Source organism: Pseudopodoces humilis, chromosome 19 (genome assembly GCF_049639895.1).
Source record: "Pseudopodoces humilis isolate 2021_Gansu_Grassland_sample_001 chromosome 19, ASM4963989v1, whole genome shotgun sequence".
NCBI lineage: Eukaryota > Metazoa > Chordata > Aves > Passeriformes > Paridae > Pseudopodoces > Pseudopodoces humilis.
In genome coordinates this window covers 6,739,789-6,756,654 of record NC_142218.1, presented here as the reverse complement: position 1 = coordinate 6,756,654, position 16,866 = coordinate 6,739,789, and the positions used below count along the sequence as shown (strand labels likewise).

At 41.2% G+C, this 16,866-nt stretch overlaps 1 protein-coding gene across 4 annotated transcripts; it reads right to left on the bottom strand.

Moving 5' to 3' along the window:
• Positions 1–711: 711 nt before the first annotated feature.
• LOC102101103 (protein-glutamine gamma-glutamyltransferase 6-like) lies at positions 712–15,085 on the bottom strand. 4 transcript variants are annotated; one of them, XM_088064580.1, is made up of 15 exons: positions 15,028–15,085; positions 14,550–14,752; positions 13,434–13,549; positions 11,340–11,513; positions 10,901–11,140; positions 7,099–7,217; positions 6,724–6,849; positions 6,390–6,570; positions 6,001–6,136; positions 5,526–5,629; positions 5,173–5,415; positions 4,181–4,498; positions 3,054–3,217; positions 2,278–2,402; positions 712–1,212 (listed from the first exon to the last, which is right to left on the bottom strand). In XM_088064580.1, the coding sequence occupies exons 3-15, from the start codon at positions 13,438–13,440 to the stop codon at positions 1,062–1,064; spliced, it is 2,088 nt and encodes a 695-aa protein (XP_087920706.1). In that variant the 5' UTR covers positions 13,441–13,549; positions 14,550–14,752; positions 15,028–15,085; the 3' UTR covers positions 712–1,061. The 4 variants fall into 4 exon arrangements, with proteins under 4 accessions (XP_087920706.1, XP_087920704.1, XP_087920707.1 ...); XM_088064578.1 differs by lacking the exon at positions 15,028–15,085 and adding an exon at positions 14,936–15,026; XM_088064581.1 differs by lacking the exon at positions 15,028–15,085 and adding an exon at positions 14,967–15,021.
• Between the last annotated feature and the right edge of the window lie 1,781 nt (positions 15,086–16,866).

Below are 16,866 nucleotides of genomic sequence, written 5' to 3'. Positions count from 1 at the left end.
TTTAAACTTTTTGTAAGTCACACAGCAAACAGAACTCTTCAGGCTCAGCAGAGTTGTTTGCACACCACGATTGACCCACATCCTGCTCTGAGGGTGAGCTGGCAGCTCCAGGGACAGGGAATCCTCACAGCCACTCAAAGATGGGTTTCAGAGGGGACCTGGTACCTGGAAATGCTGGGATTGGGAACCCACAAAAGAGATTTGTGTCTGCAGACACTGACAGGTGTGGGGCTGCCTCTGACTGAGCCACACGGGGAAGGTCTGAAGATCTTCAAAAAGTAAATGTATTCCTTGTCCTCAGTGACCTTACATTGGTGGGCAAGAAGAGTTATTTCTCTGTGTTGCTGGGCTGCCACGTTATTGCAAAATCCTCTCTGTGCTTTATTTATTCTGTCAGGCTGCATCAGAATTAAGCTAATGTTTTGAATATGTGTATGTGTTCTCCACCCTGTGACAGGCCTGTGCCCACAGGCTACACCAACACTGCCATGGACCCCAAGCATCACTTTTCCCAGCCTTCCCAGGCTTTTTCCCTCTCTATTTGTGGAACTATAGGCATCACAAATACAGAACTTAAGTGAACAATGGAGGAAATGTTCTGCTCTTCTAGGTTAGTGGCTTATGAAATGAAAAAAAAAATAACCTTTTCCTCAGTCTTGTGATTTCTTGTAATACCCCCATGGAATGTATAAATCATTTTAAAACAATACAGTTGAGAATGATTTTTATTTATTGCTGACAATTAGAATGTGGTCAAAAGGAGATTGTATTAATTATCTGAGGGAAAAGTCAAAACTGGGATCTTAATAGAATGGGATTTGAAAATCCTGAAACTATTTCTACAACGAAGGGACTCCATTTTTTTGTTTTGTCGGGGGGTGGGAGGGAAGAGAAGTACAATTAGAGACTGAATAATTAAGCACCATGAAGCAGACTTGATTCTATTGCAATGTAAGAGGTCACCAATTTTTGTGCAAAGTTCTTTTCTGTCATCACTGTCCCTATACAGAGGAGAGTGTCTTGCTGTGTTTATGCTGAAATGGAAGGTTGATTCCATCACATTATGCAGGTGCTACTGCAATTGTTACAAATCCCTTAACGTGTGAAAATTTGTCACAAGAGAAGTCTACTTGCAGCTGTAAGGGCCCAACCCTCCGAGGTGTGAACTCAAAATAAATTCTTGATCTCTCCCTCGGTGCCAGTGGTGCCAAACTGAAAAAAAAAAATAGGAAAAGAAAAAAAAGAATTTAGTTCAGGCTTGCATTGTCTTTTATGAGATTCCCAAGAAACAGAACTGTAGTTACTTAAGACCCAGCCTTGAGTTTTGAGGCTTTGTGTAGACTAAGATGAGAAAGGACAGCACCATCCTCCTTTACTCTCCAGTGGAATTATGGAGAAGAGAGGTGCAATGTCACAGCTCCGTCTTAGGGCTGGCTGCAAATTTGGATAGTCAGCACAAACTCAGAACAGAAAAACTCTGATGGCAAAGGTCAGTACTCTCCAATGCCTGCCTGGTTCATATCCATTTTGGCAATAATAACTTTTCTAATGGCCATTGTGCTTTGGTTTATATCTCCTTTTGGCCTAAATTGGCTTTGTCTTTTACTGGAATAATGTTGGGGTTTTTTTTTATGGATTATTAAGTCCAAACAGTTCCACAGCCAAAGCAAGTTAGGCTGTTTTACAGTATAAGAAGCTTTAGGAAATACAAACTATTACTCAGTGCTGAGCTGATCCATAAAGCAGGAGAGCCCAGAAGAAAAGGGAAAAAAAAGAACAATTTGCTTTTATGTTTTGAAAAGGCAAGTTTTTTCCTGCTTTAAAGGAGAACAGAGCAACTTTTTGTTTGGGCTGAACCAAGGGGAGTGTCTGACTTATTTGCTTTAGCCTAATTATCTTTGTAGTATCAGGGTATTGTATATGAAAATAAAAACAGAAAGCCAAACCATAGAATAAATTGCAGAGAAACAAAAGAATTTGACATGAACATTTGCTTTCCCAGGAAAGAAGAATGCTATCAGGTTTGAGTTGTTAAAGAAGTTCTATGTAGAAAAAGCACCAAATGATTAAGGAATCACATCTCTGTTCTCATATATCTATATTCTATATATCTATATTCTCCCAATCACATTTGGTGGCATTTTTGTTTTCAGAAATAGAAAACATAAAAAATCCAGGTCAAGTGTGGGGTTTTTTTTTTTTCCTTCTTTCTTTTGAGGAATTAGACATGCTGTTGGTCACAGGAAGCAGTGAGTGATGGCTGCAGCTTGCACTTACTTTATCTTGACCTGTTGGTTCATCAGAGTCACCAGCAGCACGCAGCGGCTCACGGGCTCCGGGAGGGGGTTGGCGTAGGAGATCTCCAGAGACACAGCTCTGTTCACCACGACTCTCCGGGGCAGCTGCAGGACAAAACACGTTCTGATCACTGTCTGGAGTCAGAATTCAGTGGAGCTGCAAGTGGCATTTAGCTGGCAAGCATTAGCTCTCCTAATGTTTGAAGCTGGCTTGGCTCAATAGGGCTGTCCAGCTGTCTGCTGTATTTTGTGCATCATTTCAGTGAAATAGAGCCCTGGCTACACACACACATGTCCCATGAAATCTGTCTGATATTTTGGTTGCTGAGTGGCTTTTTCCCCTTTTTTGGCACATCACTGATTAGGATTAATGTGTAAAACGGTATGTACTGGCTCTAGCACTGGTTAGAATTAAGGGTTTAATTCTGCATTTTGGCAAAGTTCTTTAAGGACAACACAAGCACTTGCCAATACATGGAATGAAAACAAGTCCTGTGGAACATAAGGCAGTGGCTTGTGACTGGGAAAAAAAGAAGGTAACAGAGCTGTTCTGAAAACCAGGTCAGATTCAGGCCAAGGTTCAAACCCAGCCTCTCACATCCTTGCATTCTCAATTCAAGCAGGCAGAATTTTGGAACAACATCTGGAATGGCAGCCTAAAAGGAATACATTTATCCCCAGGTTCTTATCTTAAGATCTGAGCTCCAGAAAGACCTTTTAGCATATGTTCAGAACATCAGGGAGAAAATTGTTCACCTTAATGATGATGTTTGTGTCCTCTAAAATGATTGTCTTCTCCACCAGCAGCTTCAGCCCGTGTGTGCGCATGACTTCACACAAAGCAGTAACTTGGATCCTTTTGTCAGTAGTCAGATATTTTCCATAATGAGTATAAGGGATCTTTACCCGGATATGCTTCCCTAGAATTCAGACAAATATTTTGGAACCATTACATTTTCAAAGCAAGCTAAAGAAAAAAGAGTTATAGTGAGGGGTTTTATTAATTACTGAAGAGAATAAAGATGGCAGTGAAGTTGGTTTATATTTCCTTCTTGTGAGACTGACTGTGTATTTCCCCTGCCTACTTCAACTCATTTGACCCTTACAGTTTTGAATAGGGGATTTTGGCCTGAAAATGAGTGAGTCTGCTCATCTACATTTTACTGGATTCCTGACCCTTTGTATTTCTTATGATTAGAGATATAACCATTTTAATCTATTCCCTTCTTATATCCTCTTTATTTTACCTCAGTCGAGAAGAAAGTTTGGGTCAAGTTTCACAGAGATCCTTTTCAAGTGACCTGGTCAGCTGCTCATTGTAGTCCTACAACTTTTCTGCTGTGTATGGGAAAAATGTTTATCTTTGTAGCCCCTGGGGATGAAAAAGTTCTCTATAATAATTTCAATGGTCTTGACTCTTCAAAAGAGAGACAGAATTTCACTGTAGCATTTAAACTTTTTCCTAGTTGATTTCTTTTCATGTGTTGCCCGTTGAGTGGCAGAAGGCACACATCAGACTTTTATTTCCTGTTAAGGGTAAGGTGTGTTCCTATGTAATAATCACCACACGCACACACATGCACATATATATATATACATATAGAAACCATGAAACACACACATACTGCTGCTCTGGAGCTATAACCAAAGTGTATAACCTCTATGTAACATTTCATGAGACATTCATTTAGTACTTGAACAACTGAAAGTTTTCAAAGGGAAAAAAAAGTAAAATGTACTCATAAAGAATGCTACGAAGAGGTGGGATGAGTAGATGCACCACAAAGCTGGTATGGGCATGATACTGATGCTTCCTCCTTACAGTTGCCTTCCTGTGGCTAGGAACAGAGCTATATTGGCTCCTTAGGGACATTAAAAGTTACCTTGTTTAGGACCAAGCTCCACAGAAGTGGCTGCCTTCAGGATCTCTGCCACTGCTCTCCTTGTGTACAGGATGGTGGAGGCACTCATGTCCACCCTCACGCTCTTGCGGTCAGAGGAGAGGTTGCTGAGGACCAGGATTAGGTTAATGTCTTTGCCAAAAACTGGAGGTTCAGCCAGCTTGAATTTCCCAGCAATCCCAGGGTTTCTCATTGTCTCTGAAGATCTTCCCCCAGCAGAGTCTGTGCGTCCTTCTGTGACGCTCGTTCCCAATATCTTGGCCAAGGCCTTTCTATAGACTCGTCTTTCCTCAGAAGAGCCTGGCGGAAGCAGAGAACCAAGTAAAATTCTACTTTTGTTGCAAATGCACTTCCTCTGTATACAGGTTTTCAATATAGACCAATACAGGGCATCAGCATCACTCAGAAATATGCCATACCTAAAAGCTCCCTGTATCTTCATTAAGCCTCCATTCAGGTTTTTCACAGGGGATATACCGTTACAAGGTGAATAAATCACTAAAATGAAATATGATGCATTTGTATCTGTTTAGAAGTGAGATTTCTTTCTCTCTGGTCAGAACATGCAGTAGTGTGCTAAGTGATACAGCTGGCTGCTGGTCTGATGACAGCCAGCCTCTGTATTAAATAAGGTTACACTAAAGCACTGAGGAGTGAAACCCTGATGGTTTGTCTGCCTTGGGTAGTAAAATGTGTCTTACAGCCCTGTTTGTGTATGCATTAAATTTTACACTTCTGTAGAAGGGACTGAAGTATATTTTGTATTGTCCCTTAATAAGGAAGCTACTGAATGCACAAACCCAGAAATATAACACCTTCTTAATTGTATTAAGAAAGTAATCTGAGCACACTGGAGAAATATTTTCTGAAGGCAGGGTAGAGATGTTCAGAGTAAGCAGGTTCCCCATTGTAGCTTCCCAGCACCAAGGACTCAGTAGGCAATAACAGGAGATCACTTGGGCTAAATCCTCTACCTTCTGGATATTTGTAGTTAGCAGTGACATCCACACGGCCGTTGCTGCCCACAGCTTTGGTGCTGATGGACCTGCCAATGATCTCAGTGTCACAATAAACCCTTTTCTTAGTTCCATCATTGTATACAATCCATCTGTTGCAGTCGGCGTTCACCTCTGAGTACACAAACAAGGTGTCGTAATCCAGGTCTACTTCACCTTCTTTGATGGCTAAGACAGATGCAGGGCCACACTGAAAAATTCCTAATATGTGGAAAAACAAACAAACAAACAAACAAAAATAGTTAAACTTCATTAGTTGTGCTCAGTTTGGAGAAGGACTCTTAAGTCAGGCTGAGAACTTAGGCTCTTACCTCTGCTTTGCTCCTGTGGAGTTGCATCTAAAACCTGCCACCCATTGTATGATCTTCCCAGGTCTGGGCGAATGAACCAGCTTTCATTCCAGACATGATAATCCCTGGAGACAAAGAACAATGTCTAAAGAGCACGATAAGGTAGAGTCAAGCAAACTTCCAGCTGGAGAGGAGTAGTGAATTTTAAAACAAAAATTCCTAAATTCTAAACTGAGACACAAACTGTCAAGTTACAGTACCTCTTTCAAAGGATGCATTTACTGCCTGCTTTTGAGGTATAGACCTCAGGGCAGGGAGGGAGAAAATCATGAACTATGCTGTTTGTTTGTTTTCCAAATAGATGTCTGCAGTATTAATTTAGGTGGTTGTATCACATTTTGCCCACTCAGTTGCTTTTGTACTACTAGTGCTCATGTTTTTCAGTCTCCTAGATTCTCTCTATTGTTGTGGGTGAGATGGAAGAAATTATATTTACCATGTGGAATCCTTGCTGATATTAAGACTCCTTCCAGAGCTGTCATAGTACTTATCGATACTCAGGTTTCTATCCACGTCATGGGCAGAGTTAAAATTTGAAACCAAACGAGTTGGAATCCCCAAGCACCTCAAAACTGAAATATATTTTACAAAAAATAATAAAAAAATAAAAAAATAGCATTTTGAAGAAATGCAACAGACCACAAAGCTTTAGTTCACTGATTACAAATATCTGGGAAACAAAGCATCTAAATATTTTGTGATTCTTCAGCATTAGCAGTCATCACAGCACTGTTCCTTTGGTAGAAATTATCGCTTTGTAGTTTGATAAAACCAGAGGTTCTATCAGTTTCCATTTTACACCTGTCCTCTATCCTGACAGCTTACCTGTGCACATCACACCTGCAAAAACCCAGCACTGGCCGTACTGAACAGGCCTGTAGTTGTCCTGGCGCCACTTCTTGAGGATCACCACGCTGCCATCCCAGCGGGACGGGTTCTCATGCGAGTGGAAACTTCCCTGCCACTTCCCCAGGAGAACTCCGTTGTCATTGTCATTTCCATTGATCTGAGAAGAGGCCAGGGGACAGAATGCACGTCATTAATTGTCTGTAACGCACTGCATGCAGCTCATGCTGTTGCTTAGGGTGCAGGAGGCTGAGTCTCAGTGGGGTTTGCTGCTTACTCACGTGGGATTGGGGTCAAGGTATCCATTTCTTACCATAGAACTGATTACTCGGCCCACATATTTAGGATCTCCCCTCCGTGACACATCCATGGCTGGGTCCTGACGGTAGTACAGGCTCAGATCAAGCATGGTGAGACAGATGTTTAGAAGGTCTTGGAACTGTGATCAGGTAAGATACATTTTTAAGAAAGTGGATGGTTTCACAAAGAGAATTAAAGGAGATTTTACTGCACTTCCTCCTTTCTGAGGTATCCCAGCCCAAAGGTGATAGGGACAGTGGGGCACATGTGAGCAAACCACAAGTGAGGCTCCCCAGGTTCGTGCAGGTATTATATAAACGGCAAATAATGATAAGATAAATGCTGTTGGAGACAGAATGAGAGTCCAAACAAAGTCCTTGTGACTTACCTGTCCATAATACCACCCTCTTGCTTCAATGTACCTTGCATTGCCCACAAAGATTATTCCATTTTCATTTAGAACATATTCTTGTCTCTCATTTTCATTGGACATGTAGACATCATCACCTGAAAACCAAGTTGGGCAGGCTTAGAGCTGAGAATACCAGCAACCTATCAGAAACATTTTTGTCCTGATTTAGCAAGCAGAAAACTTCTATTTGCAAAATAGAATTGTTTCAGCTCCATGAACTGGTGCAGTTCAGTGATAATGTCTGTTTTTATACATGGCCAGGGAAAGTGGGGGAGGGTGAAAGGAGGATCCATATAATGTTACTTAATTTTTTTCCTCTATTTTTAGGGTAGCCTTGTGTATTATTTAAATGTCCCCTGTCTGCACATGGTGTTTTTGTGAGGAAGACAGACAAAAGTCCAGGATAGCTCACCACATTTTTCTGTCTTCTCAGAGTAGATAGAAGTGGAACAGATATTTGAAAAGAACCACACAGATGACATTTTTCTCTCTAGATGTGTTTGTCTTGTTTTAAGTTTCATAAATGAAGACCTTTGCTTTCCTGATCCAAAGTCCTACCAGGAATGTTATTAGGGTAACCTGCTCAGCCATTGACTTGGAGTTCATTGTTCCTCATTGTTTTTCCAAGTTAATGGCACAATATTTAGCTGCTATGAAAGCATTGATTCCCACAGAGGTTCAGGTTGTTTGGGTCACTCTTTAGGTAGCAATATCTGCTTAGCTCTGCTTTTAATTCCATAATGTTTAAAGATATTTTCTGAAAGGTTCAGGATTTCAGGAAATGCATACAAAAAGATCAGCTTTTCTATTTTATTGATTCAACTTCTTTACCTTCCTATGGGAACTTCCCATCCTTCCCTTCCTGCAAATGAAAAGATTGCAGTTTATTTTAAAAATTGTATCATGTGATATAAATCTATTTTTGTGGTTGTTGTCCACACTTTTTAAAAATAATATCATCACCGTTGATTCCTGAGGTTTTGGGGTAGCATGGACATGGAGACCTGTGTGCAGCTTCAGGTGCTGCACTTCAAGATGTGAAACAGTCAGAAAAAGGGGGAGGAGCACTAAGAATGCTCAGCATTCCTGAAAATCTGAAGTATGAATTAACTCAGAATTATTTAAGGTAGGAAGAAAATGGGGGCAAGGAATGGGGCAAGCATTGTAATCAATTCCAGAAATTCTTGTGAAGAGGATGGGGCTGGAGGGAAATAAAATCTATTCTTGGTGTCTGTCATACGTAAGATGAGAAATTATATACTGAAGTCAAAGCAAGAAACATTTGCTTAGTTAATAGGATAAAGATCTTATAAAAAGGCTTGTGTTTTATTGGAAGGAATTTCCAGGGGAGGCTCTGGAGCTTCCCTAATGGCTGGTCATTAAGAAGGAATTCAAGACCTCTCAGGAATGACCTAAGTGCTGTACTGAACCTGCCTTAGAGCCCTGGTGTGGTGTAGATGACTTTCTAAGATCCTTCTAGCCCTGTGAGTTTATTATTCTGAGCAATCTAAATGTCCTTGTACAATCACTTGAAGAACATCTTTTTTTTTTTTTCCCTAGGGTTTATGTGGTCTCAATAAACCTTCATAGCTTCCTAAACTAGATTTTATTTTTTTTTTGGTCCAGAAGATTTTTCACATCTACATTTATCCCAGTAACCCTTCACAGAACATGGTTTAATTCTCATCATCTCATCCAATGGCATTAACATTCAAATCTGACTAACTGTTTTTTCTTATACAGCTTAAGATTGCATTTTCCTTTTTCAGGGCCATTTCACTTTGGTTCTTGTTCTTTGATTAACAAGGGCTTTCACATTCTTCATGATTTCCAGGTGATAAGTCTGTCACTGAAATCATTGTTATTTCTCCCTAGAGGTGTGGTCTTTTATTTCCTATTGTTATACCTTATTTATTCTCACCTTCTCCACTCTCTAAGGTCAGCCAACTTATTTCTATGTGTTGTCCCAGCCCATTTGGGCATGGACAATGCTGTTTAATGTCAGCATGCCAAAGTCAGTGATCTGAGTGTTTTTTCAGATGACATTTAAGGATCTACTCTCCAGTAGCTTTTCTCCAATCCAGTATTTTTTCTTTCATCTCTAGTCCTGACTGTTTTGTTACAAGTATTTCTTTATTGATATTAACAGTTCATAAATTAATTTCTGTATTCCTCATCTTAAGGACTAATCTCCCACCTGGAACCATATCTACAGACCAGATTTTCCATTTATTCTTTAGCAAGAAAATAAATTTCCCATTTCCCTTTCTGCTATGCCAATTACAATAGTGATAACATACCCTCAAACCAAATCTGCTCCTGTTTGTCAGGATCAGGGAGCTACTGCATTCTGCAGAACCTTTTCAGCAGCATCCTTCATTCAGGATTAAGGATACTCCCTTTTATCTGTCAGTAGCCATTGTATCATCTGGTAAATCTGGAGGACTCTTCTGCAAAATCATTAGTTTAAAATTGTAATGGGCACAACTTAATTTTTCTGCAGTCATCTGAGAAGAGTTTGGTCTCTTGAGTAGCATTGCCACGCTGGTGTTCCAGTTCAGGAGCTGTCAAATATTGCTGTCCCTGCAGTGTGGTTTCCATCAATTACAAGTTACACACAAATTATTTTTCAGGGGTTTCTGGGGAGCTTTTTTCCCTCAGGGCTGTATAGAGATGGTCTGAGTTTCCTGAACATATTTGTATAATTATTTCTGTCTTACAGGACTTGCTGAGCTAATTAGCAGCTTTTTTCATCTTGGTTATTGACGCATTTCTTAGTGGGTCTTGACTAACATATGGTCACTGAAAAAAATAGTGGATGATTGTGGCTACTTTTCTTTTATAAGCTGTTTACTCTCTGGGATGGCTAAGAGTCCTCTTAACACTAGAGTGTCATGTTTTCAAGCTAATCTAGGTTTCTAGACTATTGCATAGTTGGAAAATATGAGGTTAGAAATTTGCAGCCTCAGCATGTAGCAGAAGAAATGCAGAAATTAAAAGCTGGAGCAACAAGAGTTGTTCATTTTCAACCCAAAATGAAGAACACGGGAACTGGGCAGGAGCCAGCAGTGTGTGCTTGTAGCCACATCCTGGGCTGCACCAACAGAAGGGTGGGCAGCAGGCTGAGGGAGGGGATTCTCCCCCTTGACTCTGCCTTTGTGAGGCACCTCCTGGAGCACTGCACCCACTTCTGGGGTTCTCAGCACAAGATGGGGACCTGTTAGAGCCTCCAGAGGAGACCACAGAGCTGCTCCGAAGCCTGGAGCCCTCTGCTCTGGAGCCAGTCTGGGAGAGATGGGGATGTTCAGCCTGGGGAAGGGAAGGCTCCAGCGAGATCTCATTGTGGCCTTCCAGTGCATAAAGAGGCTTATGAAAAGGAGGGAGAGCAATGCTTTACAGGGGCTGAGAGTGACTGGGGAAGGGGGAGCTGTTGTAACCTAAAAAGGGACAGATTCAGATTAACTGTTAGGAAATTCTTTACCAGAGGGCAGCGATGCACTGGAAGATTTTGCCCAGAGAAGCCCTTGTCTACAGAAACAGTGACCTGCTTGGTTCTGAAGAGTCTGTGGTATAACCCCATATAGCACATTTTGTTAGGGTACAAAGGGGGTGGGGTGGTGGCAGCAGCTTTTTAATGTAGTGAAACCAGATCTCTGAGCATAGAGCTGAGATTGCAGCCTCTGGTGACCCAAAGGGAGACAGCTTGAGGGAGCAGCTGTGTGCAGGTGGGAAAACAACAAGCCCAGCTGTGCTCAAGAGCAAAGGCATTGGCACCTACCTGGGCACCAAGGGTTGAAGAGTAACACAAACTGGCCCAGGTATCTGGAGAAGATCTTGTTCCCCGTGGTGACAAGGAGGGTGAGGTTGTATCGCCCGATGACGGCGTTGGCCGGGCTGGTTATCGTGAAGTTCATGGCTGCAGAGTCGCTGGCTCCTTGGGCAGCACTCCAGCCACTGCCCCCTGCCTCAGAGAGGTTAAATACTGCCCTTGTGCGATGGGATTCCGAGGGGGATGGTCCTGCCAGAAAGAAGGAGTCACTGGTTTCCATCCCAGGGTTTCAACATTGACCTCACACTTGAAATTGAGCATTTTGGGGTGTGGGAAGCACTAAAGATACAGGCAGAAAAATCGTGTCTTTAAGTAGAATAAGGAGAGAACTACAAGGAATAAAGATTACAGTTCTCTGAGGTCATGGATTAAGCTATGGGAATGTTACCTATTTCAGTGACAAATCCTAGGCTCTCCCCATTCTGCCTCAGTCTGTTGAAGTACAGGGTGATAATGAAGGCTTGTCCTCGCCTGACGGTCAGCTCGGTGTTGGCATATCTGTCAGTGTGGTGGTTGGCTGCGTTCACTGACGGCTGCCAGCTGATGTGTGTCGGGGTCAGATCTGTAAAACACAAGAAAAGTCATGGAGAAGCAAATGGCATGAGGTCATTTGCTGTTTTTAGTGGCATGAGGAGGTTACTAAGAGCAATTACCTTTTGTGGGAGGAAGTACAACTAAAAGGCAGATGACCCACTAAATTAAGTCTATTGGTCAATAATGGAAGTCTTTGGTTTTGTTAAAGAGCCCTCATACAGAGTACTTATGTACTTCCTACACAGGGTTGGATGCTCTTTTACCACTGGACTTAAAAATAAATTTACAGGGGCAAATTGGTGTCATTTCATAATCAGCACCAAAGAAAGTGGCCTGTAGCTCCTCTACATTTTCAACATACATATTTTTAGGATCACAGGAACAGCAATTAGGACATCTTGCTTTTCCTGCTTAGATCCTGATGCCATTTGGCCTAGATGCAAGGAAAAATGCACAGAGAGATCATCTGTCTTATAGGAATGAACAAGAGGTATTTGAGGACATGCTGAAGCTTTTGACAAATCAATCCATCTGTCTGAATCTAACTCTGTTCAAACTGACAACTGGACCACTGGAGTTCCTGTTCCAGTAGGCAGTAACTTCATGTCATGGAAGAATTCTTGCAGTGTTCTTGGAGTTCTCTGATATTGTGTCCTCCTGCACATATGCTGTTATTATGTTCTGTGGTTTAAACCCCATAAAGTGGTTCCTGACACCTCAAATGCAAAACTGCCTTTTTGCCAAGCAAATATGTACATGGTATTCCCTGCAAGATTATTTTCCCTTCCGTGTTTTGCTGCCATGCTCAAACTTGAGCAGTTATGCTGCCTTTGGGAATGCTGAGAAGCACCTTCTGTGTTTATATCTGCCCTGGGATACTCCACAAAATACACCTGGAACATTGTGTTTCAAGTTTTGACAAATGCTCAGGGCAAGTACCTTGGTGAAGGCTCTTCTAAGTCATTTTTACTAAGGTCAGTGTCATAAATGCAATGAGGTTGGGGGTGGGGGGAGTGGGGACAGGATGGGGGCACATGACCACCACCATTTTAAAGGGAAATCAAAAGAAAACAATAATAACAACAAAAAGAATAGGATGGAAAAGATGGATTAATGCCTATATAATATTATTTAAGTGATCTTCAAACAAGCTTCTAGGTCTATACCATGTAGATTATCAGTAAAATACTAAGTCAGATCTGAAACAATATAGCTGCATATTAAACCACAATTTACATCTAATCCTTGAAGAAAAGGTAAAAGTAGAATTAATTTTTATTTAAAAAGTGTTATAATTAAATTAAAGGAAGAATTTCTTTTTCTGGTAGTTTAAGACCAAAAAGAGGTAATGTGAGAAACTACTGATGAGAGGAAAAGGAGAATTTCTAGCATGAATATATGGGCCACAGCAAACTGCAGTTAGCTGCTGCTCTCCCTGCAGAGGAGATTCGTAAATGTTTTTTCCAGCATTAAATGAGAGAGAACCCTGCTTTGCAATTGCCTGTCTCAATAATCATCTTCATTTTAAACTTGAAAAAGCAGAGAAATTCTCATTACTGTTTTCCTTTGGTAGGGTTTTAATGTATCTTTGAATTTCCATCTATAGGTTCCATGCTTAGAGCTCCATTAGGATGGATTACACAAATTTTGTTAATACCAAGCATAACACATCTCTGACAAAGCATTTAAAAAATGGTGCCTGTTGAAGTAATGAAAATTTGTTTTATCCTCCCTGTCCCAATATCCTCTGTTTAGCTCAAAAATTATTCTCAAACAAGCCTTAATAATAATAACAACAAAAATTTGAAAATTAAATGCAAGAACAAATTGCAATATAAATTTACCTTCAGATAAGAAATCTGAGCAGATACCTACAAGGCATGAATCCTGAGGAAACAGCCCTGAGTGAATACCTGCTGAAGGGAAACAAATGACTTGCAGAACTCACCTGCCATTCCCTCAGCTTATGAGAATCGCATACAACTTCTGCTTTGTTCTTCAAGGATGTCCAAGTCACATCAATCATAAAAAGAAAAAAACCCAGCAATCTTTTTGTGCTGTCAGCTGAAATTTGAGAGAAGGGAGAGGTACTTAGCAGTTGTTATTAATACCTGTAAAGTTGTTAAATGAATTAACTGGTTCCTATAATATGTATCTGTCTAATGCCAGTGTTCCTACTCAACGTGGGTGTAATTATGGGAGGAGATACCAAAATTATTTACTCAGAGGAAATGCATGCTCTTGAATCCCAAGACAAGAAGAACTTCCTACAAAGATAATAGGTGTGCCATGAATAAGTTATCTTTAAGGATGAGGAAATGGGGAGTGTGGTGGGACGTAAAAGCTGTCTGAAGGGAAAAAGGAGCATTTCCTGATGACTTAACTTCCATGTTGGTTAAGATCACTTCTGGGTTTGTCCAATAGCTGTGGGTTGCTATCAGACAGGTTTTTTTTTGGTCTAATATTATCTCCAATACCCTCTGACAAACAAAATTATAAGCTCCCACTAGAAACAAGTATCTGTTTACCTGTTAAGTTAGCTCCATATATTAATATTTCTCTAAAAGTTTTATTTCAAAAAGAAGTCACAAACTAATAACCTTGATTACTTTTTGTCAGCACAAACCTTAAGACTGTCCATTTTAACAACCATGACTATATTTGTTCTTGGGTTTATAAATATATTTATTTTTGGTTTTGTACCATCACTTTGTAAAAGAGTACAAGTAATAAAATTATGTAGTTTTGAAGAGGATTATCTGTTTAAGATTCTGCAGCCCCACTGATCAGGTTTTAGCACTCAGTAGACTTAAAAATAAATTAGTCTGAATTTTAAGTTAAAGAAAAACCAACTGAAATAGCAAAAGTTAAGCTCCAGCAGCTGTTTCTAAGGTTGATTTTACAAGACAGGCTTCTTTGTACCTTTTTGAGAAACTTTGTTTTCCTCTTACAAAGGCTAAGAGTACTTCCTAATATGAGAGCCATGCCAGCCCCATCCCAAAGAAAAACACAAAGCTTTTCCCACTAGGCAGCAGTACATCTGGCACAGTACATCTCCACTTACATTATAATTCAGTGGTTCTTCCTTCCCTTGGAAGTTTCCAGGATGTTCAGGCTGTCAAGGCTTGTTCCGGGAATCACCTCAAATGGGTTTGATTGCTGTCCAGAGCTACTTCAGTTGGTCTTTTTCTCTTTTCCTTAATTCATATTCCTTGGAAACCATAAGAGCCACAAGCCTCTGATGTTACCTGGTCTTCACACACAGCCCTAGTGACAAACCGCATCGACCAGTTCTTAAGTTCAGGCGTTCAGTACTTACAGTGATTGCCTCAGATGTTACACATTGCTCCCACTGGCATTTGACTATTTCCTTTCTTCTTCCTTGCTGCTCACACACGTAATTAAATCTCAGAACACTTTTTCTGTCTTGGCTGCAACCACCTCCTTTACCTCTGCAAGGCACGCCCACAGTGGTGCTCACCGAGCCACCAGAGCCTCTCTCAGCCTGGCCTACATCCCAAACTGGCACCTGCCAGTCTCACCTTCACCACAGCAAAGCACCAGCAGCTGCTGTAATCCCTTTGGAATGCTGCAGTCATGGTTCCTAAGTGACTAATGACTAAACGTTGTCCCAGGTGTTTTTCCTACCTCAGTTCCACCCACCCATCATCCAAAATGGTTGAAAATACTTTGTTCCTCTTTTTCCCTTGTATCAGAGTGTTGGAATTACAGTTCAATTTGCTGACTTTCAGAGAAAAAATTTTAGATTTCATTTGTCTTCTTAATAATTGTATATACTGTTCATATCCCCAGAGTAACCAAATCCACCTTACAATTGTCTTGTTACTACTTTTTACTAGAAAAAGGAAAGCAGTATAAATGCCAGAAAAAAAAACCAACAAAAAAACCTCACCCATTGCAGAATCTGTTCTGTAAGTCTGTATTGGAGCTGGTTTTTACTTACACCCATTAACTTCATGTGAAGGGAATGTTGCTGTAAAAGGTCTGATTTAAAGGTTCTCTCATTTCTGCTCGTGCAATTCACTTGACTTTAGCACAGTCTGGGTGTTTCACACACACAGGGGATGTAGAAAGAACATCTCTTTCATTAAATGTAGATCTATATTCTGAATTTGAGGCTGTGCTTGAGTTCAAACTTCTGCTGTGGTTTACTGTGACCCAGAGGAGGCCACCAAGATGATCAGAGGGATGGAGCTCCTCTCCTGTGAGGAAACCCAAGAGAATTTGATTTCTTCAGCCTGGAAAAGAGAATCTTTTGGGTGATCTAATTATGGCAGTACCTGAAGGGAGCTTACCAGAAATTTGGAGAGAGGCTAGTTACAAGGGTGTGGAGTGACAGGACAAGAGGGAATGGCTTCAGACTGACATAGAGTAGGTTTAGATTGGATATTAGGTAAAAGTTCTTGCCTGTGAGGGTGCTGAGGCCCTGGCACAGGCTGCCCAGAGAAGCTGTGGCTGCCCCATCCCTGCAAGTGCTCAAGGCCAGCTTGAATGGCTCTGAGCCACCTGGTCTAGTGAAAAGGGTTCCTGCCCACAATAGGGGGATTGGAACCAGATTATCTTTGAGGTCCCTTCAAGCCCAAGCCATTCTATGGATCTGTGATTTACACAGTGAGAGCTCTTGGCTCTGGCAAGCCTTGAGGAGCACCAGGAAAAAAGGGAAGGTACTACTGTGGGCTCCTTGCACATCCTTTCTGCCACTCATCCCGTTTTATATCCAGTGTGGTCTTGACATCCTGTGACTGGCAGCAGGAAACCAGGGGGGCTGCAGGTGCCCTTTTAAAGCAATTTTTCTGGCTACAAGGACAAAGAACTTTATAACCAATCTGAGCTTGGGCTCCTCAACAGTGAGAAGTCCCCATGACAAGTCACAGAACCCTGTTTAGTGTGGTGGAAGCTGGGGCACTGAGTTAAGATTTTATTGCTTCCTGGCCCAACAGTGCCAGAGAAGCAGCTTGGCTTTCCATCCACTTTACCTACACACAGAGTCATTTTCAGTCAGAGCTTGACTTACTGTTACACACTTATTGCCCAGAAACCAAGTCACTCACTGGGCTACACCTACCTCACTGGAACCCATCATTTACCCTGTACCTGTCCTCCCATAAAGGCTTGAAGTTTGCTTTACTAAACTCGAATCTAAGAGATAACTTCCTGACACATCATCTATAGTGAAGAATTCCTAGCTCTTCTCAAGTCAAAATACCCTCAGACTTAAGATTACCCTGCCTTTTATTTCCAAAGGAGACTTTCAGCAAATGCAAAATATCAACATGCTAAAATATGTACACTGAGCTGGGCAATTACCCCAATGTGTTTGTTGAATGGCTCTCAAATTGGACATGACCCAAATTCCTATT